At 43.2% G+C, this 26,658-nt stretch overlaps 1 protein-coding gene across 11 annotated transcripts in view; it reads left to right on the plus strand.

The window, feature by feature from the left end:
• Positions 1-26,658, plus strand: part of PDE1C (phosphodiesterase 1C) — a 541,038-nt gene that overhangs the window by 202,150 nt on the left and 312,230 nt on the right. For 3 of the 11 annotated variants that reach the window (XM_069588077.1, XM_069588079.1, XM_069588080.1), the window contains exons 1-2: positions 11,007-11,480; positions 12,101-12,203. The exons of 6 other annotated variants lie outside the window; for them this stretch is intronic. In XM_069588077.1, the coding sequence (XP_069444178.1) occupies positions 12,103-12,203 (101 nt within the window). In that variant the 5' untranslated portion in view covers positions 11,007-11,480; positions 12,101-12,102. Of the gene's footprint in view, positions 1-11,006; positions 11,481-11,617; positions 12,204-26,658 lie in introns of those variants that run through there. 2 more of the 11 variants (XM_069588078.1, XM_069588081.1) reach the window with 1 other exon arrangement.

The raw sequence follows: 26,658 nt of genomic DNA on the forward strand, positions 1-26,658 counted from the left end.
CTGTAAAATCTGTGTTACTTCCATCCCTCCCCTCTGCTTTGGAAGCTGGAGTTTATTTCTATTGCCCTTGAATTAGAGCTGGGCCCCATAGTTGCTTTAATCAGCCAAATGCAGCAGAAGTGATGCTGTGCCAGTTCTGGGGCTGGCCTTTAAGATGACTGGCAGCTTCTACTTCCTGCCTCTTAGAACACTTGCTCTTGCAATGCAGTTGCCATCTAAAGAATTCTCAGCAAGCTGCATGGAGAGACCATGTAGAAAGAGGAGAGGGGAGGGGAGAGGGAGAGACAGAGAGAGGGAGATCCTTGCCAAGACCTCAGACATGTGAGTAAAATCACATTGGACTGGATATTCTAGCCTGATAGCCATCTGACTGTAGCCTCATGAGAGACCCCTAAACAAGACCAGCAGAGGAACTGCCTGGTCAACCCACAGAAGCATGAGAGATAAAAGCTTTGTTTGCTGTTGTTTTGAGCACTACATTTTAGAGGGTGGTTCGTTATAGAGCACTAGCTGGTTGAAATTCTTGACCTGTTTATATATAGGTCCCACACCCGCTGTTTTCTATACTGGAGAAAACAGTTTCTGATTATTTTCTTTTCAGCACTTTTCACAATTTATAATGATGTATTTATTGTTTTATAGTCCATTCAGCATCTGGTACCCTAATTAGACAGTTGCTTCATGGTGTAGGCACTGGATGTTTTATTGACCTCTGCATATCTACCATCATAGAGTGCCTGGCAGAGTAAGCACTAAGAAAATGTTTGTTGAATGAATGAGTGAATGAAATTTAAAAGTTTCTAGCATTTATTTGTGAGATTGCCACCTTCCCCTGCCTGCCCCACCACCTTCCCTAGTACAGAGACAAGAATCTTCAAATCTTCTCTGGTGGCTGTTCAAAAACAATTTTTGAGATTTATTTTTATCTTTCCTTATAAGTCATACTTGTTAGATCATAATTCTACTTTGCTTCTACTACATACCTGCTCAGCAGATTTTAATGATTGCTTATTGGCAAGAACATAGAAAAACTGAGCTTCCCTGTGGTGGTTTAGGCCCACCTTTGTCTGCAGATCCAGTGTTTTTCCATTGTCCCTTTCCTGTCCCCCTGGCCCCCATCACTCCCAGTTCCTTGTCGTGACCTGAGCCATCACACATTTCCACTTTCCTGGAGTTTCTCTTCCTCTAAATTCTTCTTTTGGAAAGCCTTTGCCAATGACCTGTGGCCTGAGCAGACATCCCTTCGTTGTATCTGTAAACCAACCCTTGAGTCAAATCCTTGGGTGGCCACAGGAGCTGTTTTTGAGACCTAGGAAGAAGTTCAGAGATAAAAGAGCCCTGGGCCAGGTTCAGGGGACACGGCGCCTAGTCCTGGCTTTACCAACATCCAGCTCTGGGCCTTGTGCGGTTATGGAACCTGCCTGGGCTGCACTTTTCTCTCAGTAGAACTTAGGTAAAGGGATCACTAAGGTCCCTTTCAACGCTGAGGCTTTCATATTCAAATTTCCTTTATGATGATATAAGAACAACCAGCCAATTTATGTGCATTTGGGTGAGAATTTGGCTGACTATAGCATCAGCAGTTTTATATGAACAAAATTTTCAGTTTCATTAGTACAGCCAAGTTAATTCTGCTGGGTTGGCAGTGTGTTCTGAGAGGCAGGGTGGCCACTGGAGCCAGGAGTCAGGAAAGCCTTGTGTTGTCATGTTCCCTGGCCACTAGCTGGAGGGTAGACCAGCTGGAAGGCAGCTGAGAGATCTCTCAGATCTCATCCACTTCATTTCTAAACTGGGGATAACAATAATGTGTGTTTCACTCATTCTAGGGTTGTTTTTTGGAGGGGCTAATGTGCAACCATGAGATTAAAAGATGCTTACTCCTTGGAAGAAAAGTTATGACCCAACTAGATAGTATATTCAAAAGCAGAGGCATTACTTTGCCAACAAAGGTCCGTTTAGTTGAGGCTATGGTTTTTCCCGTGGTCATGTATGGATGTGAGAGTTGGACTGTGAAGAAAGCTGAGCACCGAAGAATTGATGCTTTTGAAATGTGGTATTGGGGAAGCTTCTTGAGAGTCCCTTGGACTGCAAGGAGATCCACCCAGTCCATTCTGAAGGAGATCAGCCCTGGGATTTCTTTGGAAGGAATGATGCTAAAGCTGAAACTCCAGTATTTTGGCCACCTCATGCAAAGAGTTGACTCATTGGAAAAGACTCTGATGCTGGGAGGGATTGGGGGCAGGAGGAAAGGGGGACGACAGAGGATGAGATGGCTGGATGGCATCACCAACCCGATGGACGTGAGTCTGAGTGAACTCTGGGAGTTGGTGATGGACGGGGAGGCCTGGCATGCTGCGATTCATGGGGTCACAAAGAGTCGGACATGACTGAGCGACTGAACTGAACTGAACTGAATGTGTATAATATAGCAGTGCTTTGACAGGCCATTTTCAGAAAGTTATTGAAACACAATTTTTGATTTATCAGAAATCAGATTTTATATATTTATACTAAATATATATATTTATATATATATAAAATCAGAGATTTTATCAAAATAAAATCTCCTTTCAGCTTCCCTTCTTTCATGTGCTGTTGGATAGATGAGATGGGGAGAGATTGTTGTCTCATGAGAGCCTTTAGAGTTTAAGATACTGGTCATACAGGTTTTTTAAAAACTCCTTACAGCAATCCCCTAAGAGAGGAGTTGTATTTGCTAGTATTCTTTTAGTCATCAGTGACAGAAATCTTATTCAGGTTAGTTTAAGTGAAAAAAAAAAAAGAAAAAAACATAACATGGGGTGGGGTAGAAGGTATTTATTTTGTTAATATAAGTTAAAAGTCCATGGGTAGGCATAGCAGGATCAAGGAGCTCAGATGATCCTTTAACTTTTCTTTTTTTTTTTTAGTTCTTCTCTCTGCTTTTTCTCTATGTTAGTGTCATTATTTTCTGGTATCCCCTCTCTACATGGTAAAAAAGATAACTCCAGGGCCAAGAAAAGCTCAAGCCTTTTAGCTTGTTATCTCAGAGAAAAGACAAGTAGACTTCCTCTCTTTTTCCCAAAGGCCACATCAAATTTTCCATGAAGGACCAGTGCTGGATCTGCTTTGGTTACAGGTCACCCTCAGACCACTTTGTTCAGAGGTAGGAGGCGGATGACTCGATTGGCCAACCTAGCCCCCATGTTTATTATAGTTAAATCTAGGGCCAGATTCCAGGTTTTCCTACAGCTTTTTTGGGTCCATGAAAAGCTTAGTTAGCTCAGACCAGAAAGGTCTTGTTCCAGGTCACATGTGATTCAAAGCTACTCCTGGACCTTTCCTTTTCCTGTGTCACCTCCACTGAAAGGGTTACACGAATTTCTCCTGTCGGAGCAACTGAAGGATCCTTCCAGAGGGAGGGGCAAAAACTGGGTCACAGGCAGGTTACACCAGACGAACCCTGGGACTCCATCCTGTCTCTCTTCCCATCTCGTCTCCCTGCCTCTCTGGGCCACACTCTGGATAGATGAGCTGCATTTCATGTGGGGCTGAGACTACCTCCTCTGAGCTTCATCAGTCCCTTTCTCTTTTTGCACCTCTTATTTTTTCATGGTGGAGGTGGTTCCTGGTACAGAGTCTGCCCCATATTATGAAGCCAAAAAGAGAAGAAATCAAGGGGGAAAGCAGTGTGATCATCACCAAAGAGGCCCCTTGCCAGAAAGAAAAGCCCGTGGGAGGGAAGAGCCTGTGTTGACAGTGTGTCATGGGGGCTGGCTCACATCTGTGTAGGCGGGAAGGAGGGGCTGCCGTGCCCAGTGGTGCTACTTGCGATGTCCTAAAGGCTGCTCCAGAATTTCCCCATCAACAGACTCTGGATGATGCCATTGGCAAGTCATGAAAAATGTTATCAAGGGCACTGCTTGTTTCATGGAGGTCAAAGCAAGTGGTCATATTCTCAAAGCTAGAAGATGAGTATTCGCGGGAGATAATGCTGTGTTTTTCCTGACTTTATCCAGCTCTCCAGTTTTCTTTATCCAGCTCCTCCTTGGTAAGCTAAAGAGCTTGTTGGAATTTGGTAGCTGGATTCCTCCTATGGAGCCCTGGTTATCATTTGCCCAGTGGTTGTTGCATGGTACTGTGGCAGCTTCCCTGAGTTGACCTCATATATGATGCATATTCAGGCAGCAAGTACCCTCCACATGTGACTGTGCTTCCCTCTACCTAGAGACATCCATGGCTCCCTGTCATCCACAGAAGAGAGCTCCGACTTCTCCCGTGACCATACAGGTCTGGCTGACCCCTCCAGCACTTTCTCTTGCTCCTCTTAGTCATGCACTTATAGTCAAGCTACATAAAATTGTTTGTGGATTGCTGGACACTCCACCCTTTCTCACGCTTCTGTGTCTCTTTCCATACAGTTCCCTCTTTCTAGAATGATCTGCCTCTATCCACCTTCCACCTTCAGGATCCAGTTCAGATGTTATCTCTACAGTATAACCTCCTTGATTCCCCCCACCCCTCAACTGTGCTGCTGCAGCTCCACCTTCTCTGTTATATATCTTTTGTCTTTTTATGTGTCTGCAGGGAGGAGATAACTAAGGGAAAAGAACTTTGCACTCTGGCCTGGATTTAAAACCTGGCTTTACTCCTATAGCAGTGCATCTTCGCAAAAATGATCAGACATTTTGGGAGCCTCTCTGTCTTGTAAATGTTGTTGTTCAGTTGCTCAGTCGTGTCTGACTCTTTGCGACCCCATGGACTGCAGCATGCCGGGCCTCCCTGTCCATTACCAACTCCTGGAGCTTGCTCAAACTCATGCCCATCGAGTCAGTGATGCCATCTAACCATCTTGTCCTCTGTTGTCCCCTCATGCCTTCTATCTTTCCCAGCAATGGGGTTGTTTCCAAAGAGTCTGCTCTTCGTATCAGATGGCCAAAGTATTGGAGCTTGTAAATGGGCATAATGAATTCTCCTGAAGTGTTTCATTGAGGGTGAAAGTGAGCCAGCCTGTGATGTGCTTAGCATGGAGCTTGGTACATGGTTCTTCTCAGTAAGCAGTAAGGGTAGTGGTGTGGTTAGTGTGGTTATTACTGAATTGTGACATTGTCACAGTGAATGGGACCTGAGGGGTCATTCTTATGTTTGCAAAGCCTGATTCCTACTCCCTTGTCTGATGGTCATGCAGCTTCTGCTTGAACTCTGCCATGTACTCACTCTCTCTAATATTGTGATCCTTAATGCTGATGATGCGGAGGGTTTTTGGTACTTAGGTTAAGTTATTCTTTGTCTATTTGGGGAACTGTTTTAATTCCTGAACCAAAGAATTTATTTTTTGTTTTTATTTTTATACAGTTTGTTTTAATGGCTATACTCCACTTACAGTTGTTACAAAATATTGGCTACATTCCCCACATTGTACAGAACATCCCTGTAACATATCTTCCACCTGTAGTTTGCATTCCCCCTGCCCCACCCCTCTATTGCCCCACCTCTCTACCCTGGTAACCACCAGTTTGTTCTGGTGGTTTGCAACAAACCATTAGTTTGTATCTGTGAGTATACTTCCTGTTTGTTTTATTCACTGGTATGTTGTATTTTTTTTAGATTCCACATATAAGAGATATCACACAGTGTTTGCCTTTCTCTATGTGACTTCACTTAGCATAGTGTCCTCCAAGTCCATCCATATCACTGCAAATGACAAAATTTCATTCCTCTTGATGGCTGAGTAGTATTCCATTGTGTATGTATATCACATCTTCTTTAGATATTCACTTGTTGACGGACACTTAGTTTGCTTCATACCTTGATAATGGTAAGCAGTGCTGTTATGAGCATTGGGGTGCACATATCTTTTGAATTAGTGTTTTTAGGTTTTTTTTTTGGATACCCATGCCTGGAATTGCTGGGTCATATAGAAGTTCTGTTTTTAGTTTCTTGAGAAATCTTCATACTGTTTTCTGCAGAGGCTACATCAATTTACATTCCCACAAACAGTGCATAAGGATTCCCTTTTCTTCACGTCCTCCCCACCGTTTGTTATTTTTATTCTTGTTGATGATAGCCATTTTGATAGGTGTGAGGCGATATCTCATGGTTTTGAATTGTTTTTATCTGATGAGTAGAGATGTTGAACATCTTTTCATGTTCTGTTAGACATTTCCTTTCTTCTTTGGAAAAGTATCATTTTAGTTTTTCTTTCTGTCCATTTTAAAATCTAGTTGTTTGTTTTTTGATCTTGAGTTATATGTGTTGGACATCAATCTCTTTATCAGTCATATCATTTGCAAGTATTTGCTCCCATTCAGTTGGTTGTTTTTTCATTTTGTCAATGATTTCCTTTGCTGTGCAAAAGCTTTCAAGTTTGCTTCAGTTCAGTCGCTCAGTCATGTCTGACTCTTTGCGACCCCATGAATCGCAGCATGCCAGGGCTCCCTGTCCATCACCAACTCCTGGAGTTCACTCAGGCTCACGTCCATCACGTCAGTGATGCCATCCAGCCATCTCATCCTCTGTTGTCCCCTTCTCCTCCTGCCCCCAGTCCCTCCCAGGATCAGAGTCTTTTCCAATGAGTTGCTTTGGTCCTATTTATTTTTGGTTTTGTTTCCTTTATTTTAGGAGACAAATCCAAAAACAAAAATTCTTTGATTTATGTCAAAGGGTGTTCTGCCTATGTTTTCCTCTAGGAGTTTTATAGTATCCAGTCTTAAATTTAGGTCTTTAATTTATTTTGAGTTTATTTTTGTATATCAGTTCAGTTCAGTTCAGTCACTCAGTCGTGTCCGACTCTTTGTGACCCCATGAATCGCAGCACGCCAGGCCTCCCTGTCCATCACCAACTCCCGGAGTTCACTCAGACTCACGTCCATCGAGTCCGTGATGCCATCCTGCCATCTCATCCTCGGTCGTCCCCTTCTCCTCCTGCCCCCAATCCCTCCCAGCATCAGAGTCTTTTCCAATGAGTCAACTCTTCGCATGAGGTGGCCAAAGAACTGGAGTTTCAGCTTTAGCATCATTCCTTCCAAAGAAATCCCAGGGCTGATCTCCTTCAGAATGGATTGGTTGGATCTCCTTGCAGTCCAAGGGACTCTCAAGAGTCTTCTCCAACACCACAGTTCAAAAGCATCAATTCTTCGGCACTCAGCCTTCTTCACAGTCCAACTCTCACATCCATACATGACCACAGGAAAAACCATAGCCTTGACTAGACGGACCTTAGTTGGCAAAGTAATGTCCCTGCTTTTGAATATGCTATCTAGGTTGGTCATAACTTTTCTTCCAAGGAGTAAGCGTCTTTTAATTTCATGGCTGCAATCACCATCTGCAGTGATTTGGGAGCCCAAAAGGATAACGTCTGACACTGTTTCCACTGTTTCCCCATCTATTTCCCATGAAGTGATGGGGCCAGATGCCATGATCTTCGTTTTCTGAATGTTGAGCTTTAAGCCAACTTTTTCACTCTCCTCTTTCACTTTCATCAAGAGGCTTTTTAGCTCCTCTTCATATAGTATTAGAGAATGTTCTAATTTCATTCTTTTACATGTAACCTTCCAGTTTTCTCAGCACTACTTATTGAAGAGACTGTCTTTCCTCCATTGTATATTCTTGCCTCCTTTATATTAGTTGACCATAGGCGCATGGGTTTATTTCTGGGCTTTTTATCCTGTTCATTGATCTCTGTGTCTATTTTTGTGCCATTGCTGTACTGTTTTGATTACTGTGGCTTTTGATTACTGTTGGATTGTGTGAAGTCAGGGAGCGTGAGTCCTCCAGCTCTGTTCTTTCTCAAAACTGTTTTGGCTATTCAGGGACTTTTGTGTTTCCATACAAATTTTAAATTTATTTGTTCTAGTTCTGTGAAAAGTACCATTGATATTTTCATAGGGATGGAATTGAGTCTGTAGATTGCCTTGGGTAGTATAGTCATTTTAATAATACTGATTCTTCCAAACCAAGAACACAGTATATATTTCCATCTGTTTGTGTCATATTGAGTTTCTTTCATCAGTGTCTTTTTGAGTACAAGTCTTTTACCTCCTTAGGTAGGTTGATTTGGTGGATTATTAATTTGGCAATTATATATGTATGTATATATATGTTATGTATATTTATGTATATATGCACATCTATGTTTAATTAATGATGTTTTACCATGTAAGATTTCCTAAAAGATCTTACTCAAAAAGCTGGGATAGGAAGTTGCCATGGAAACTGACCTCCAAAGCAAGGTTGCCAGTGGAAATTGTAGCTTGTAAAGTTGTGTTGCTACAGCATGCAAGCATACCGTCTGTGATAGATAAAGAGACAACAAAATCTGAGTGACATAATAACATAGTGTATCCAAAAGTAGTAATATTTTGCAGGCAGAGAGAGGACAAACTCTTTCTGATGTGGTTTAGAAAGAACCTTTAATGAGAAGCAAGGAATCCTGAGGTATTTTATGGTACTTTGACCTCAGTTTTCTCATCTGTGAAGTGGGAGCATTGGTTACTTAGAGATGGAATATGGAAAACGTAGAGGTGGGCTTTGACCCTGAGAACTAATTACTCTACTTCCCCATTCAACAAGAGCAGCTCTTTCTTTACTTTTTAAATCTGAGGTATGTGTTAAAGTCCCTTATAAGTATTAATTTGAAATAAAATATTCTATTGCTTAAAGAATTTGAAGATGTCTAAATTAGATTATCTTTAAGGTTCCCCCAGCTCCAAACACTACTATGACTCTAAAATAAAGTTATGTCCGTATTAACTTTCTCATACATGTTTACTTTTTAAAAACTTCTAAAATGAAACAAAATCATGCTTCACAAACTTATAAAGACTATTTTTGGTCCTCCTTCTCTGATTAGCTTACTTAAAAGTGAAAGGTTATTTCTTTCCTTTTTCTTCCAAAATTTGCTTTTCTCTGACTTGATTAACATCCCAGTAACACAAAGAAAAAGTCATAGATATGGTGGATGGCAGGAAATTGAGTATCATCCTTTTAAATTCCCTTCTATCCTTTCTTTCTAGGCCAGTCCTTGGAGAAACCATGATGTAGTTAAAGTATATATTCAGCAATATGCATCTTTCTTTTCAGCGTTTCTTTTCCCCAGTTCTCTTCAGATGACCTCATAGAATCATAAAGGTGAAACAGACATAAAAAAACTTTTTGCATAAATTCTTTAAAGATGTGGAAAATGGGATCCTGTGAAGGGGACTGTTTTGTATTGGATAAGGTAATGAGTCATAACTCAAACTCTGGCCTTTTCCAGTTCAGTTCTCTTCCTGGTAGGTTTAGATAACCTTGTGCTTCAGTTTTCTACTATAAAATGGAGATAATAATAGCATTTTCTTTATAATATTGTTGTTGGTATTATGTGAATGTAGAGCCCTTAGACGGAGAAGGCAATGGCAACCCACTCCAGTACTCTTGCCTGGAAAATCCCATGGACAGAGGAGCCTGGTAGGCTGCAGTCCATGGGGTCGGTAAGAGTCAGACACAACTGAGCGACTTCACTTTCACTTTTCACTTTCATGCACTGGAGAAGGAAATGGCAGCCCACTCCAGTGTTCTTGCCTGGAGAATCCCAGGGACGGCGGAGGCTGGTGGGCTGCCATCTATGGGGTCGCACAGAGTCGAACACGACTGAAGCTACTTAGCAGCAGCAGAGGCAGAGCCCTTAGAACAGGGTTGGGACTGTGGAAAGTTTCAATATGTGCTCACTATTATTATCATTACTGTGCTTCCATATTATGATAGCAGGTTGCCCAAGGTATACAGTCTGATGGGAACTCCATTTGGGTATCATACACTGTTTTGCATCTCCCAAACAAGTCATTAAAATAACTTCTTAACGTCTGATTCCACCAGGTCACTGTTCTGAGCTTGGTGACATTGGGTGAGTAAATTGGTTTCATTTAGGTAAATGAATTTTACGTTAATATGTTGACTGCTTAATGCTGCCTTTGCCTTTAACTCAGTGGAACTGGAAGTGCTTCCAGAAACTCCTTAAGAACCAAGTTTAATGAGGTGACTTAAGACTGTTGTAGGTGAGTGTGTGAGTCCTTTTTAGTCAAAAAGTTCTGTCATCTCACCTTGAAGCAGATACCTTTTCCACTGGAATGAATGAGGCCAGCCATGCCATCCTCATCACTCTTAACTCTAATTTCTGGAAAATAAATGCCCACTTCCCAATGGATGAGCTTTTAGGATTTAAACACTCTTAAATTTTTCTTTATCAAGGCCACTTGAATGGAATTTTGCTTGACCAGTGGAGAAAAGCTAGTTCTCACCTTTACATTTATCTTAATTTTGAGAAGCAGGCAAATATCTGATGGACAGAAAAAGAATACTGGGAGTGTAACTGGAAGAATCATTAACTGCCAGTGGAGGAAAATACCATTATGGGGGCAAGCTGTGTCTTGAATCTCAGGAGCCCTGAGTCCCAGGTTTGACATGGCCCCTGGGAAGTGGTGATGGCTGCATTTAGAAGGGAGTTTGACCACCAGTCTGTGATGTCAGGGCTGAAATCAAATTGTCAGAGTCTTTCTTTTTCTGTCTTTGGGCTCTTTTTGAATCCCACTTCCCGCCTCCCCTTGTGGCTCAGCTGGTAAAGAATCCGTCTGCAATGCAGGACACCTGGGTTCGATCACTAGGTTGGGACGATCCCTTGGAGAAGGGAAAGGATACCCTCTCCAGTATTCTGGCCTGGAGAATTCCATGGACTGTATAGTCCATAGGGTCGAAAAGAGTCGAAAAGACCCGACTGAGCGCCTTTCTCTTCTTTCCCTCCTCCCCTTACTGCATACCTGATCCCGTTCTGTTTGAGCAATTCACTTTATTGACATTGTGAATGACCTCGGGGGACTCAGATACTGAGTTGTAGCCTCGTGAGCTAAAACTCCTCTCCACTGTCAGCATCTGCCCAGCACAGCCCTGCTGGGACCCTTTGAGAGTCTGTCAGTGGAAACTCCTACCGCCTTACTTTTGTTTATATTTTCCTTTTTTCACACCATTTTTTTTTGGCAGCGGAGAGGAAGAATATATCGAGACTTTCTAAGTGTGATGTGTGGTTACTTTAGTTCCTGTCAATTGCTTTAATATTTCAAAATGGAACCGGCTCTCTGGCGGGCGTGGAACTGAGCGCTGTGAATGAAAGCTCCGAGCACGAACTCCGCGGAACCTCACCTTGGCTGTTCGCCCCGCCAGCCGCCGGGGAGGACACAGACCTCGGTTTCCTGGGATTTCCGAGTGTGGTGCCGTGCTGTTCATTTTGTGCGGGCTTCGGGAGCCATCGGGACGCGGGGCTGGGGGCCCTGCGCCGCAGCGTGCCGCCCTGGCGCGCGCGGGTCTCCGGGTGTGGGGCTGGAGCCCCGCGAGCTTGTGCCCCGCAGACGGCAGTGCTCCGCGCGCCCCTCCCTTCGCGCCCGCGGGTGCCAGACCTGACGCCGGCCCCTGCGCGCTCGCAGACGACTCTTCGCAGTTGTCAGTTTTCTCGCTTGTCAGCAGAGCTGCTGGTAAGTGACAGAAAACAGAGAAGGGGCGCGAAGGCAGCGGGGCAGGGAGAGAGGGACCGGGAGGGGGAGCCTCGGGGCGCCCCAGGGCAGGGGGCGCTGGCGCAGCCAGGGTGTGCGGCCTCAGGGTCAGACAGACCGGCCCCGCGCTGGCTCCTTCTGGGCTCATCCCTCTCCCCACTCTCCCCTTCTCACTTTCTCTCTCCTCGCCGCCTCTCCTCCCTTCGCGGTCCTCCCTTTCCCTTACAATCCAGCTGCCACACGGTTCGCTCCCGCGGCTTTGTTTGAGGACCAAAAAAAAAAGAATACGAGTAGGTCCGAGGTGCTTTCTCCTAGAGCAAAAGCACAATTCCTACCCTTGACACTAGCCCGGGAGCGTGGCTGGTTCCCGCAGCTGCCTCCGGGGGGCATCTGGGCCTAGGGTCGCCGGCTCTCCCGGCCCGCTTTAAGCCAGGATTTGGGGGGCTCAGAAAGGGGCGCGCACGCAGAAAGTGAGGCAGACGCGCGGCGCTGGGCTGGAGCTGGAGGGCTGGAGGGCTGGAGCTGGAGGGCTGGACTGGGCGAGGAGGCGGGAGGGGACAGCCCAAACTCACTTGGGCCTCACTCCCAGTGATAACCTGCAGCTATGGAGTCGCCCACCAAGGAGATTGAAGAATTTGAGAGCAACTCTCTGAAATACCTGCAACCCGAACAGATCGAGAAAATCTGGCTTCGGCTCCGAGGGCTGTAAGTAAACCTGTTTATTTCTCTTGCCCCATTTCCTTCTCTCATCAGTATTTTAACTACATAGCCCCGGTCACGACTGCTCACCCTCACTCCTGCATGGCCCTTTAAATACAGCGGGAGAAGTTCCACAACCGCTTCCTAGTTAATTACAGTCACTGCTGCCTTTCTTTCAACAATGAGACGTGTCTTTCTGAGTGCTGTAGAATGCCTTGCTGTTTCCAAGTCATGCTTTCTTTGGGGAAAAGGAGATGTCCTTAGATTTCACTTACAGTATAGCTCAATATTCATGGAGATATTTCTTTTTTTAATTGATCAGGGGAGAAAAGTTTGGGGACCCAGATCACAGATTTTTAATGAAAGGAAGAGTTATTCTCTGGAAAATGCTTGCAGACACCTTGGCAGGTGGTCCAAGAACTTACCAACAGTTCAAATTCAATATGTTTTCTGGCTGTTAAATCTTCCTCTCCCTAGCCTACTGCAACTTCAGATATTTTCTTAGGATTCTTTCTAGCAGGAAAAGTTACTGGAAGGAAGGGCTGTTTTTGGAGACAGTAGGGTTCAGAAACAATATTGGAGTTTCCTAGCGAGATCTGAACACTGAAATAGGTCATTTGTTTTCAATATGGTGGCCAGAGTTCTAGCTGGACTGAGGGACAGAGATCTCTGAATTTCATTCACTTCATTGGGTTCTGCCTATTCTTGGGTGCTGAGGAGAAGTGATCTGAAAGTACACATTTTTTTTTCTGTGACAAGATTTCTTAAACAGTGAACTGCTGGTTATCCCAGTCAGGAAGCTGTAGTGACAGCTGTATGGTTACAGCTTGCTTCTCAATTGACCAGGTAGGTTCCAAAGATACCTTCCACAACTACCAGATATTTGCCATCAAATATCTAGTGCAGATTAAAAAAAAATAGGTTTTCTCCAAGTATATTCTCCAGGTACTTTGTTCCTACCAAGGGCACCAAGGGCGGTGATAGGAAAACAGCTCCTTCGTAGTTTGTTTTGCTGCAGTTATGTTTTGAAAGCACACATGTATGCCTGCGCATGTACACGCACACATGCATACCCCAAAACAAATCAGAAAGGCACTGATCTGAGTTATCTTCATCTTGGGGGAGACTGCATTCCAACCAGGATATTCAGAGTTTCTAAAGGAAAGCAGTGTTTCTTTAAGGCATCCCTATTTAAAGTGTACCTTGTAAGAGCCCTTCCATCAGTAACAAAGTGAGTTTCATCTCCATTGATCTAAATGGGAAACCATGCCAAGTAGCATGAGTTTTGGATTGTTTGGCTGCTGCAAGCAGAGGCTGTAAACTTAGGTGGAAATCTTGTCTTTTTGGCTGGCAGGCTCTTCCAACAGTTGAGATGCATGCAATGCAGCGCCTCTTTCACAGAGGTGTTTACAAGTTCATGTCCTACGTAATGAACATTCCATCTCATCATATTGAGGTGCACACAGAAAGTTTGTTGCATCCACAAAGTCTGGGTCCCTGGTATATACAGGGTCAAGGTGTTGTCAAGCTGGTCTCCTTGCCATCCCAGCAGGAGGGACTCCTGTGCACATACTCAGAAACTGCTTCTGTTAGGCTGCTTTATAGTTTCAACCAACTCAACAGAGCTCCTCAGGTTGGAGTAGAGGGTTTGGGCAAATCAGCTAGGCTGAGGTGGGAAACATATGAAAAAGTCTTTGGAGCTTAGAGTGAACACACTGTCTCGTGACTTCCTCTGTTTCATCAGTTAGGCGTCTCTCCCCAGATTGCTGGGTGTGATGTATGTGCATTTTTGTTTCCATGTCTCTCCTGTTTACCCAGCACCTTGTACTTTTCAACATAAAAGGTGTGGGTTGATTCTTTTCCAAGCGTGTGTTTTTGAGTCCTTCTCTTTTTACCCTTCCTGCTGAAACATCCTGCTCAGCAGCAGTCCCAGGAGATCTGTAACTTCAGGTTCTAATTTGAAAAAGGACATGTTACTATTGTTACGACATTATTTTTTTTACTACTGTTATGGTTCTTACTACCACTTTAAAATAAAACAAAACAGTAGTGCTGTAATAAGTTGCTAAAGATTCTGGAGACCAAAGCACCTGCTTTTTTATGCACCTTGGAATAACACGTCTGCAGTTAACAAAATAGAAACATTAGGAGATGGAAAGATGTGTATCTCTTTGTCTGCACAGTGCATTAACAATAAGAGAAAAGAAGCTGCTCTTCCACGTTTTAGAAAGACTCAATAGCCATAGTTGGATTTTTACACCAATTTATTATCATGACACCCTATAGTAGGGGCTTTATACGTGACCAGAGATAGTCAGAAATTTGGTTCAGCTCATTTGAGAGCCATCTAAGTTCAGGACTTGATCGTCTCCTGCCTGGACTGTTCACTGGTATCTGTCTCCTTCTTGTAAGTATCTTGCTTATTGAATCAGTTTTTGAATTTTTCATCTCCTCAATTAAAATGTAAGTTCTTTAGGGTGGTGACTGTGTGTGTCTTGCTCACTGCTGTAACCTCTAGTGCCTAGAACAAGGTTTGGTACATAGTTGGTCCTTACTCAGTATGTGATGAAAGAAGCATGAAGACTCAGAGGTAAACTTTTCAATATTCAAAATGAAGATTATAGGCTTATAGGTCACATGATACTATCAACACCATAGTTCATGAACTAAATGGGTGGTGGGTTTAATTAACATCATTGCCCAGGTTGGGCACAGGAATCTAAACTCAGGTGGAAAGCTGGGAAGGCCAAGGCTTCCATTTAGCTAGCTTCTCTCGTTTCCTCCCCTTACCTCTCCTCTTTCCTGCACTGGTCTGGAGTGCTCTTTACCAGCAGCAAGAGGATTATTGCCAAGAATCTACAGTGCAGAGAACATAGGGGGTGATCCTCTATATACTGTGAGTCCCACACATCCCCCTTTCCGCACTCTACTTTTTTCTTTAGGGTGTTTCACTATCTTGTTACTATATGTTTAATTTATTTGTTATGTTTACTTCCTCCAACTAAAATATATGTTCCCTGAGGACATAGTTCTTTTTTTTTTTTGGGGGGGGGGGTCTGTTTTGGTTACTGAAGTATCTCCAGTGCCTACAAATACTATGTGGTCTACAGTAAATTACCAATACATATTTGAAAGCTAGGACTGTTTGATGTATTTCTCTAGGAAAGAATTAGGAAGAACTCTTAATCTAACCTTGTGACATCCTCAGCATACATAATAGTACATCAGATATTGGAAAAGTGAATTTTGAGCACTGTCTACCACCGCTGAGATGACAAAACCCTGCAAGCCCAGGTGTTTATTATGATAACTCCCTCTTCCCTTGAGGGAGGTGCTGCCCACCACTGTGTGGAGGCCATCTGTGGTTCAAGGAGGGGGTGATGTTCCTCAGCCTCCTCCATAGCCCTCTCCTACACATGCTCACATCTCTCTAAGCTGGAAGGGAACACACACTATACACCTGAGCCTTCTTAATGATGTCTGTCAGGGGGGTGCTGTCCTCTTGTGTTTCTGAGAAGAGCCTTTTTTGGTGAGCGTTTCTGTTTCCTTAGCTGTCCCCCAAGTGCTGCTGTCCTAGCTCTTTCCTCTGTAGGAGTGTGGGTGGAGTTGTTAAGGGCCCCTCCCAATGGCTGTTTTGTTAGGGAATCTTCCAGTCAGGGAAAATATGATGAGTGCACTTGCTTCCTCTGGTGATGAGGGGCAGCCTCACGGTGCTCTGGGTTTGAGTCATAACTTGTACCTTGGGTTCCAACCAAGAGCTTTTCTTGTTATATGATGACAAAAGGGTGCTCTCTCTCTCTCTTTTTTAATTGAGGGCAAGAGAACAGGTTTCCCTTATTTCTTGGCATTTATTGTCACAATGGTAATTAAGCCATCATGTATTTGTTTTGCCCAACTATGAGGTAGTCAATACAATAACTGTTATGCTTATGTAACACTCTGTAAAGATGATTGATGCTTTTTTCACATTATCTAAAATAGTACTATGAATATAAATGGAGGTATGATTTCTTATGTTTATTGTCTCTGAAGGCATAGTATTTTGGGGGTCTGTTTTGGTTACTGAAGTATCCCCAAATGTATGGTTATTAAGGTCACAAACTGGAATTATTGTTTCTGACTATCCAGCATGCTTCCCCCCATCCCCGCCTTATTATGGCAGTAGACCCTGTCCCCTAACTCCTTTGCCTACTCCCTCCTCCCGGGTCCCCTGGGCTCCAGATGCCAGATTGGTCAATCATAGAATTTTTGCCTTTCTGCCAACAGGGGTCATTCTCAAGTGTGGCACAGAACCCAAGCAGTAGAGTCCTCCACTGAGATTCTCTATTGGCCAAGGGAGGGTGCTGCTTTGCCTTTTCCTGGGTTCTCCTGGTGGTTGCTGCTGGGTTCACTTCTTACTGCATGGAGAGGACATTTCAATGACCAGAGATAGGCCAGCACTTACAGAGAAGCAGAGGGGAGAAGGAGTGAAAATCCCGGGGTCCCACATTTCCCCATTCCTACAGTTGTTTATCTGGTTCAGTCTGCTGTCCCAGCTACATGAATCCATCATGCTCTGTTCCTGCTTAGGCTCCTTTGAGTTTGGGGTCTCTGAAAGTCTTCACTAAAATCCCACTAAAGTACAGAGAACTTAAGTGACTTTTCCAAACTATACATCAAAAGTAGGCCAGGGGGTAGGGGGGCATCCATAGGCAAAGATGCCTAGATCTTTAGTTTCATGTTTCTCATTTAATAAAACCTTCTCATTCTGTATTTTCTTTCTACTCATCTGACATTTTTTAAAAATAGGGTCATCAATGGTCAGGCAGCTGTTCAGAAGTTTAGTCACTTAACATTTACTGAGTGTCTATTATGTGCCAGTTACTTTGATAAACTCTGGATGTGCCAAAGTAGATAAGCTATAAGGCTATATAGCTAAAGAGATGAACACCTAGAAGTGTTGACTGTAGTTACAAAGGGATGTGCAGGGAGCTACTTCCTCCTGGGAGGGCCAGAGAAGGTGTGAGCAGTGAGCTGCAGACAATGTGAGCAGAGTCCTTGGAGTCACGAGGAAGAAATGCGCACAGATTTCTTTCATTCATGTTAGCCTTTTGCAGCAACATGAGGAAAACAGGGAGTCATCCAGTCAGTCCAGAATAAATGAGCTCAGAATTCTGAGCTGTTCTGACGGACCACTGGGGAAGCTGCGCCTACTTACTAGGAATACAGCCTGAGTCCAGTGCCGTTCCCTGTGCTCACCTTTTACTGGGAATCCCAAGGGAGAGAGTGCGTTTGGGTCTAGTTGCAGTCATTCAACATGGAGCTGTTGGACGGAAATCTCCCAGCTCACCTTGGAGGCAGTGGGCCCCCACATTGGTCCCTGGTCCATCAGCTGTCCAAGAAACAGGGTTACCTTTCCTGTGTAAGACCTTAGATATTTTTCTTTAAAAGGTAACTGTGAAGTACCCTCTGGCAGCTCATCGAGTACAATATTGAGGGATAGATAAAGCTAGTAAGTGGAGGTAACAGTGTGCCAAGGTTCAGAGGGATGGGAGGAGGGAGAGATAAAGTTGGAAAGGAAAGCAGGGGCCAGGCAGTGATACATGGAATTTTTTAAAAAATTTATTTTTGGTTTATTCAAAACTCTACATGCTCATAGTTTAAGGAGGCAGGTACTTGAATACGTTGTGTGTGTGTGTGCGCTTGTGTGAGCGAAGTTGTTTCAGTCATGTCCGACTCTTTGCGACCTTATAGACTGTAGCCCTCCAGGCTACTTTGTCTATGGGATTCTCTAGGCAAGAATACGTGAATGGTTTGCCATTTGAGCACATTATACACACATACAAATGTATTCTGGGCACTCTCCATTCATCTTTCAGGGAATCTTTTTTTGGGATGCATGTAATTTCAAGGGCTTTACATTTTATTCCTTGAGTTCTAAGGCAGTGTTAAAAGACTTTAAGCTAGAGAGTAACAAAAGGAGATTTTAATTTTAAGATGATATTCTGGAAGAAGTCTGGAGGACAGGTTGGAGAAGAGACTTGAGGCCTGGAGATGAGTTGGAGAAGATTCTTCAGTGATGGTAGTACCACCAAGGAGGAATGAATAGGAGGCACGTTTGACATTAGAAAGGAGCAGAGAGAGGGAGGGAGAGAGAGAGAGAGAGAAGTTGTCTTCCAAGTTTGTTTTGCCTCAGATGTCTTAGTGAGTTTGGTGTCTTTGCCTTGTTAAAAACCACAGAGAGAAGTGTGGACTTGGATGCACAGAATGATAAATTTGGGTTTAGATGTGGTGAACTGGAGCATATCTTGGACCACATATGGAAGGTCCAAGCAGCTGTTAGTAATAACAGCCTAAAAAACATGGAGAGACCTTTGGCCTGGAGCCTAAGGTCTGAGAGTCATAGTTGTAAGTTAAAGCCTTGCAAAGAGATGAACAGGGAAGAGGGGCTTCATCTGAATCTCACTAATAAAGCAAATCCAAATGAATAATGTAAAAAATTGCTGTTTATTTCCCACAGATTACATATTTTAGGGTATTAATTGGGCCTTCCACTCTCCCATTTAATTGCAAATGTCAGAAAGTTCAGCATATTTTTTATTGGATTGCTATTATATATTGGATATTAGGAGCTTCAGAAGAGATAATGAAAATATTAGAAAAAAAAGCCCTGCTTTTGGGAAACTTATAGTCTAGTTAAGGAGACAATTCTTTATAGAGGTGAAAAGTTAAAAAAAGACAAAGTGTGGACAAAAATATTTAATTGCTGGATAAATGACATTGACACAATGTCCTAGGATTTAGAGAAGGAAGACATTTATGTTTGAGGGACTGTTTTTGAATCTTTTCTTCTCCTAATAAAGATGGATTGTCTCCCTGAATTATGTTCTTAATATATATGGAAGGGGAGAAAGAGGTGAATATCAAAAAGGGTTAAGTAGATTCTTAAATTTAGAATGAAAATTTCTATACTTGAATACTAATACAGTATATTATTAGTACATCGTCACTTGCTTGTCATAATTTGGTTGTGCTAACTTACTAGCTAATTGCGCTTCCCTGGTGGCTCAGACTGTAAAGAATCTGCCTTCAACGCAGGAGACCTAGGTTCAATCCCTGGGTTGGAAGATCCCCTGGAGAAGGGCATGGCAACCCACGCCAGTATTCCTGCCTGGAGAATCCCCAAGGACAGAGGAGTCTGGTGGGCTACAGTCCATGGGGTCACAAAGAGTCAGACACAACTGAGCAACGAAGCATAGCACTAGCTAATTACAACTCAGTATTTTGCAACCAAGTGTTTATTATTTTGATGGCTCTACAGCCTCTGTCTTTTGAGAAGTAGCCCTAAGCAGAGAGATTTCTTCATTTCTAGCTCCGTTTTCTGTCTTCAATTTTCTTTGGTTCATTTTCCTTGGTTCCAGTTTCCTCTTATGGAGGGAGAGTGCTCACATGACCCACCTCATAGCTTTTGGAGGGACAGCTAAGAAAAATAATGATTAATTGTGAGGCACATTTATATAGCTTTGCTTAAGACCCCTTGTATTGACTGGTAGTGTCATGTCCATCACAAGATGGGTTTGCAGCAAAGACAGAAACCTGGGGGCTAGGTGGGGTCGTTTCTGCTATTTTAAAGGCAGAAAGAGACCATGACATAAGAAACCAAATGGAATGAGGCTCTTGTCTCGGACCTTGTGGGGACTGCTGGGCGTGAGCCAGGCAGGGAGACTAGGAGCTTGGAGCCTGCCCGCTGCAGAAGGGTCTGGTGGAGCTTGGCTGGGTGGATGGAGCTCCCTACACCTTGCAGGAGGCCATCCTGTTGTATAGGCTTGTCCAGTGGGTGCAGCCTGTGCTGCTGCTCCCAAGGTGTCTTGTGGCACACACACTGGGCCTCTGACTCTTGGAGCACCCATAGTTCTGCGATAGTGCTCACCCTTCACGTGACCTCTGCCTCATTCATGGCCTTTTATCCTGACAGCTGTTTTCCTGCTAATTTGTTTCAGTCGTATCCGACTCTCTGTGACCCCATGGTCTATAGCCTGTCAGGCTCCTCTACTGTAAGACGTCTTCATGAAATTTTCCAGGCAAGAATATTGGAGCGAGTTGCCATTTCCTACTGCAGATCTTCCTGATCTAGGGATCGAATCTGTGTCTCTTATGTCTCCTGCGTTGGCAGGTGGGTTCTTTACCATTAGCACCACCTGGGAAGCCATCCAAACGTGGTCCTCCCACCATTCTTTTCCACTCCCTTCCAAAGGCCTATTGCAGGGACCCAGTATTCAGTCTTCAATTAAAATATAGCTTTCCTTTCCCTTGAGGCCACTAGCAGCATGAAAATCAACTTGAGGATGTATTTTGGCTGAAAGTCACTATTGGACATCCAAAGAACATTAAATACTATTTATCCAGATTCCAAACACTTGAAATTCTTAAATAACCAAGACTTTTCCTATACTTTAGAGACACTGAATAAATCCAGCAGTGGAATATTAGTCTACTAATATTAAAACTACTCCCCAGTGTGTTTTAGTAGTTCAGATTCAGATTAATATCCCCCCCCCCTTTTTTTCTCTACTTCTCTGATTCTTGTCTGAGGATGGCTCTAAGAGGTCTTCAGTTCAGTTCAGTTCAGTCGCTCAGTCGTGTCTAACTCTTTGCGACCCCACGAATCACAGCACACCAGGCCTCCCTGTTCATCACCAACTCCTGGAGTTCACTCAAACTCATGACCATCGAGTCGGTGATGCCATCCAGCCATCTCATTCTCTGTCGTCCCCTTCTCCTCCTGCCCCCAACCCCTCCCAGCATCAGAGTCTTTTCCAATGAGTCAACTCTTTGCATGAGTTGGCCAAAGTACTGGAGTTTCAGCTTCAGTATCATTCCTTCCAAAGAACACCCAGGGCTGATCTCCTTTAGAATGGACTGGTTGGATCTCCTTGCAGTCCAAGGGACTCTCAAGAGTCTTCTCCAATACCACAGTTCAAAAGCATCAATTCTTTGGCACTCAGCTTTCTTCACAGTCCTTTGTTGGCAAAGTAATGTCTCTGCTTTTTAATATGCTAAGAGGTCTTACAAGTCTTTAAATTACCCCCCTCAATATTTTATATTTACTATATTATTCTAGGTTGTTACTATTCTAGGTTGGAGAAGGAAATGGCAACCCACTCCAGTATCCTTTCCTGGAGAATCCCATGGATGGAGGAGCCTGGTAGGCTACAGTCCACGGGGTCGCAAAGAGTCGGACACTACTGAGCGACTTTTTACTTTTACTTACTATACTATTCTAGGTTGTTACTTGGAGCCTGGTCTGTTACTATGAGAAACTATAAACATTTTCATGAATAGCATCCTTTGTGGCTGATTTGTGAAATATAAGGGTGAATTATTGTAAATCCGGGCTTCCCAGGGAGTGTAGTGGTAAAGAATCTGCCTGCTAATGCAGGAGACACAGGTTCGATTCCTGGGTCAGGAAGATGCCCTGGATTAGGAAATGGCAACCTACTCCAATATTCTCGCCTGGAAAATTCCATGAACTGAGGAGCCTGGTGGGCTGTACGCCGTGGGGTTGCAGATTGTTAGACACGACTGAGCAACTAAGCACATGTAGCACATTGTAAATCACGCCTTATAAATGCTTAGAACTGCCATTCTGCCTATGAAACCACTGAGTGAAATTAGTCATGGTTAGAAAAATGAAAGAATTGTTCAAAGCACTTGTTTCTGGGAGTTTGGACAGATTCAGTGAAGGTAACTGTAGCTGAGGAGAATTTAGTTTGAATGCTCAACCTATTCATTCAGTTGACTGGAGCTCTGAATGGGCTCTAGGAGTGCATCTGCTAGGTGAGTGGGTTTTTTTCCCCCTGTAATTTGAGCATTGACCTTACTTTTGCCATATTTAAATTGCTGAAATTTATGGAGTGTATGTCCAGACAGCAGCCTACTCTAGATGATTCTGTTGTGAGAGAAGATTTTAGAGGAAACAAGAAGGACTTCTGCTTTCAAGGAGCTGTTGGATTGACTTAACATTCACCTGAAATTATAAATGACCAACAGCTGCTTTCTGCCGGGAGCAGGTTATGATAACAAGTTGGGAGGAAGACGGAGGAGTGCTATGGAAGTAGATAGGAAAGGCTTAAAAAACATTAGACTGCCCTCTGAAGTTAAACTTGGCAGAAGATACATTTTTGTTCTGGCTAAATCTACATGGGAAAAATAGAGTAGAAAATTCAAGCATCTCTCTGGATAATTCAATTAAAAACCCACCCCTCCTCTGGTTTCAGGAATATATCTGCAGAGTGAGATTTTGTCTCAATCCTTTGGATTTATCTCCCTTCTGGCAGTGTTGTCACAGATACTAAGAAATATTTTTGTTTTCAGCTGTCTCATTGATGTTTATCTAAGCAGGAGCCAGGCTTCCAGGAAGAAGGTCACAAAAATCTCTCCCGTTCCCACCCACACAGTTTTACTGTACTTAGAACACTGTAAGTGCAAGTAAATATGTGAATGGAGGGATAGATCACTTATGCAAAAAAGTACTGTTTGGACTTCTACAAGTGTGGCATTTACTTTCTGTTTTCTTTTTCTAACAGCCTTTCTATATTTTTTCACTGGTGCCACTGATGGGCTCACTGCCCAGCTGTAAGCAGTGGATATTAAGCTAGAGGGAAACAGTGCTTGATCTGCTCACAAATAATGCTTTTCACAGGAAGGTTTCAGCTTTCTTTTGGAAGGGGTCATATTTTAGGGCCTGTTAGACAGTAATCTGAGTGCTGGAATTTTTAACCCAGGCCCAGGAGAGAAGCAGGCATGACCAGGAGATTTGGATATTTGTGTCTGAACAGCTGTCTGCAGGCAAATGATGGGGCTGGGGACGGGGGGCGATGAAGACACAGGCCTGTGAGAATGTGGGCGCCTTGGGGACTGCGTGGAGTGACTGTGAGTTGTTGCTGGTACAGATGGGACTTCCTGTGTGTGTGTGTGGGTGTGGGTGTGGGCGTGGGTGTGTGTGTGTGTGCGTGCATGCTCAGTGGCTTCAGCTGTCTTTGACTCTTTACGACCCCATGGACTGCAGCCCTCCAGGCTCCTCTCTCCATGGGACTTTCCTGGCAAGAATACTGGAGTGGGTTGCCATGCCCTCCTCCAGGGGATCTTCCCAGGGATCAAAGCTGTGTCTCCTTTGTTTCCTGTACTGCAGGTGAATTCTTGACCACTGAGGCACTGGGGGTCGTGTAGTTTGTACTAAATCTTCTCTTTAGAGATTTCTCTTTTTGCCACAACCAAGCCAGCACTAGACAGAAACACATTTGCTCCCAGAAATGAGTTAAACATTGAGTATCTTATGCACGGCTCTGTTTCAGATGAGGATGCTCTCAGTTTTCTGATTCACCATCCTCAACCCCACACCACTCTCTCGAAGGTTTCCTTCACTTGACTTTGATCGCATCAGTAGTTTAAACATACTGGAATTCTATACTTTGGGAGTTGCTGTCCCCAAACATGATCTTAATTTTCTAAGAGCCCTAAATGAAAGAGTATGAATCTATAGGAGAATTTTCCCCAGTAGACAATCTGGCAGAAAAATTCTTTAGAAAATTGAAGCAGAAACAAATCTTTCCTAATTGTTGGGTTATTCCAGGTGAAAGTGAGTTTATGTCATTTCATTATTTTTGGTTCTGCCTTGGATCTTTGGCAGAGTAGGAAAAGAGAATCGTTGCCCACATGGTTTTTCATTCTGTAGCTTATCAGTTAAATATTTGAGCGAGTAAGAGAAGAAAAACTCACTTTCTCTAGTATCTTTTTCTCCTTCTCCCCTCAAATAGTCTGCTTGAATGTGCCAGGAAATTGCTATATATATATGTATGTATATATATATATACATATATATATATATATATATATATACATATATTCCCCCCCATTGGTATTTACTTGTTAAAAATATGGGAGGACTTCGTTGGTGGTCCAGTGGTTAGGATTCTGTGCTTCCACCGCAGGGGGTGGGAGTTCAATCCCTGGTTGGGGAACTAAGGTCCCATGTGCTGAGTGGTGTGGCCATAAATAAATAAATAAAATTTTACAAAGTAATAAAGCAACAAGGAAGATCAAAATAAACTTACATTAAAAAATTAAAAATGGGAAAATCCATTAAGCAATTAATATATATAGCTTTGCAAATCTAGGTTTTAACATGGGTATCATGGAATATGAAATCACTGGTAGAAATGCGAAGAAATGTATGAGGGCCTTCCATTTTCAGCAACATCTAAAGTAGTCTGTACAAATGGTTTAAGACAGATTCAGTGGAATTTTCTGGGGATATTCAGTTCTGTTCAGTCTGTACCCCATATGCCACTAAAAAACAAAACCAGAGGATCAGATGATCATTCAGGTCCTTGCTTATTTCACGGGCATTTGTGGCATTTTATCTCAGTCCACTTTCACATGAATGAACCACATGTGACCTGAACTTGTGAGAATGTGTATTTAATTCCCTGAGTCTTGCTGTGTGCTTTTTTTTTTTTCTGACTCTGTCCCCCAATCTCCTCTCCCTTGAGGGAACTGAGGCCTGAGAACCAAAATTTCCAAAGCTGTCTGTGCATCAGTAGCAGTAGTGATCTCAGTAAGGAAGGATGGAGATGGAATCGGATGGGATCTGGAGCAGTGTGAGTCATTATTGCCCAGAAACCCCAGAGAAGGTTTCGGGCAGAACTGGAATTCTCACCATGCACGTGGAGTTGTTGGGTACTCCATTTCCCAGACCAGAAAACCTTCTTGTGTTCAACTGGGAGGTATCTTGCTGTCAACCTGGAGCCTAAGCACAAGTTTTGGTTTTTCTAAGCCAGATTGTTTGGATATTAAGCCTATTTATAAACCTCATTATTGCAGTAACCATATGGCTCTTACTCAGAGATACTCACTTTAAAAAAGTGAGACTGCCAGGCACTTCATGATTTAACCTCAATGCTTAATTGGCTCTCACTCACCCAGGCGATCAGGAAGGATTCCCAGGTCCTCTGTTTGACTTTGAAGTGTGTGAAACTTACGTGTGGCTGTAGGTGTGTCCAGTATTTTGGAAACTCCTAGCTACCAAAAAGCAAACAAAGCTCTTTAAAAGCATCCTCGCTCTCCCCACTCCGTTGTTTCTTGTTATTTCCTTGCTGAGTCTATTCGGCTCTTGGCTTTACTTTACTGTGTTTACTGTGGCTGGAACCACTCCTTAAGTTGGCCTAGTTTCATCCCTTCTCTCTCTGACTGGGGCCAAGAGAGGTAAAATGAAGTTCAAGGTCTAGAAGTTAAGGGTCTAGATGATACAATCACGGACAGCTTTAAGGAAACTTTTTAAATATTGGGGGTCAGTGCTCTTTGATTTTCGATGTTGCTCTTGCCTCGGTAGCCACTTGTCAGAATGTGCTTAGCTGGACATAAAGGGACTGAAGGCTTCCAGGGGAGCTCATCACTTCCCCTGTTCTGTACACGTGCCTGTACACATAACATGTACACACTATTTGATACTTCTTAGGCAATCCACAGTTCCATAGCAACATTCCTGACTTAATCAAATATTGATTTTTCAGTGAAGACCAGGAGTCTTTTACTTTGCCTAGCAGGTGAATGGATATGGTCCATCATTGATTCTAGTTATAGCATGATATTTCTGTGCTTAGTTGTAACTTCTAGAGGATGCTTAGGGAGTGTGTAAGCAACTCACTGGGCTTTAGCCTTTAGGGAAATATCAATAAAAAGGGTTTTTTCTTAAAAGATAATTTTAGATATTTCTAAGGATTATCATAGTGTCTAGTTCCTAAATACCTAGCTTTTTTTCCTTTTTTTTTTTCCTTTCCCTTTCTTTCTGAGCAATAATCCAGCTTTGACATTAGAGGAAAGCATGTGGTTCTGCTAGGCTAACAGGGACCACTGCTGGATGGGTGTCAGAATGAAGAGCCTGCAGGCTCCGTAGGCATGGGCGAACAGAGAGAGCTGGGCAGGGATATAGTTCCTTCTCCCCTTAGTAGGACTGAGATTAGCACTTGCTTTTTTGTGGCCCAGGTGTTCTAAAACGTGGAGAATTGGGTATTCAGTTTTTCTACTTTAGAAACAATCTTAAACTTTTTTTTATTTAAAAATTTCTAATCAGTGAAAGACTTTTCTTTTTCCAAACAAAATTTGGAAACCTATGAAATTATATCATTCTTAGTTATGTGATATTTTTATTCTAAATACAGCAGCTGACTTGCACTTGAACCTTTACCGGATGCCTGGCACTGTGCTCAGTGTTTTACATCCACTGCTACATTCATCTCTCACATCAGCCTGTGAAGTGCACGTTACTGTTGCCCAAATGTAATGGATAAGGAGACTGGTGGTTGTGAAAGTAATGTAAGTTGCCAAAGGTCACATAGCTTATTAGACAGTAAGTCGGAGAAGGGGTTTAGCTTAGGTAAGTGATCTCAAGCACTATGCCATAATGCCTCTCCTTAAACAAATA

This window comes from Ovis canadensis, chromosome 4 (assembly GCF_042477335.2).
Source record: "Ovis canadensis isolate MfBH-ARS-UI-01 breed Bighorn chromosome 4, ARS-UI_OviCan_v2, whole genome shotgun sequence".
NCBI lineage: Eukaryota > Metazoa > Chordata > Mammalia > Artiodactyla > Bovidae > Ovis > Ovis canadensis.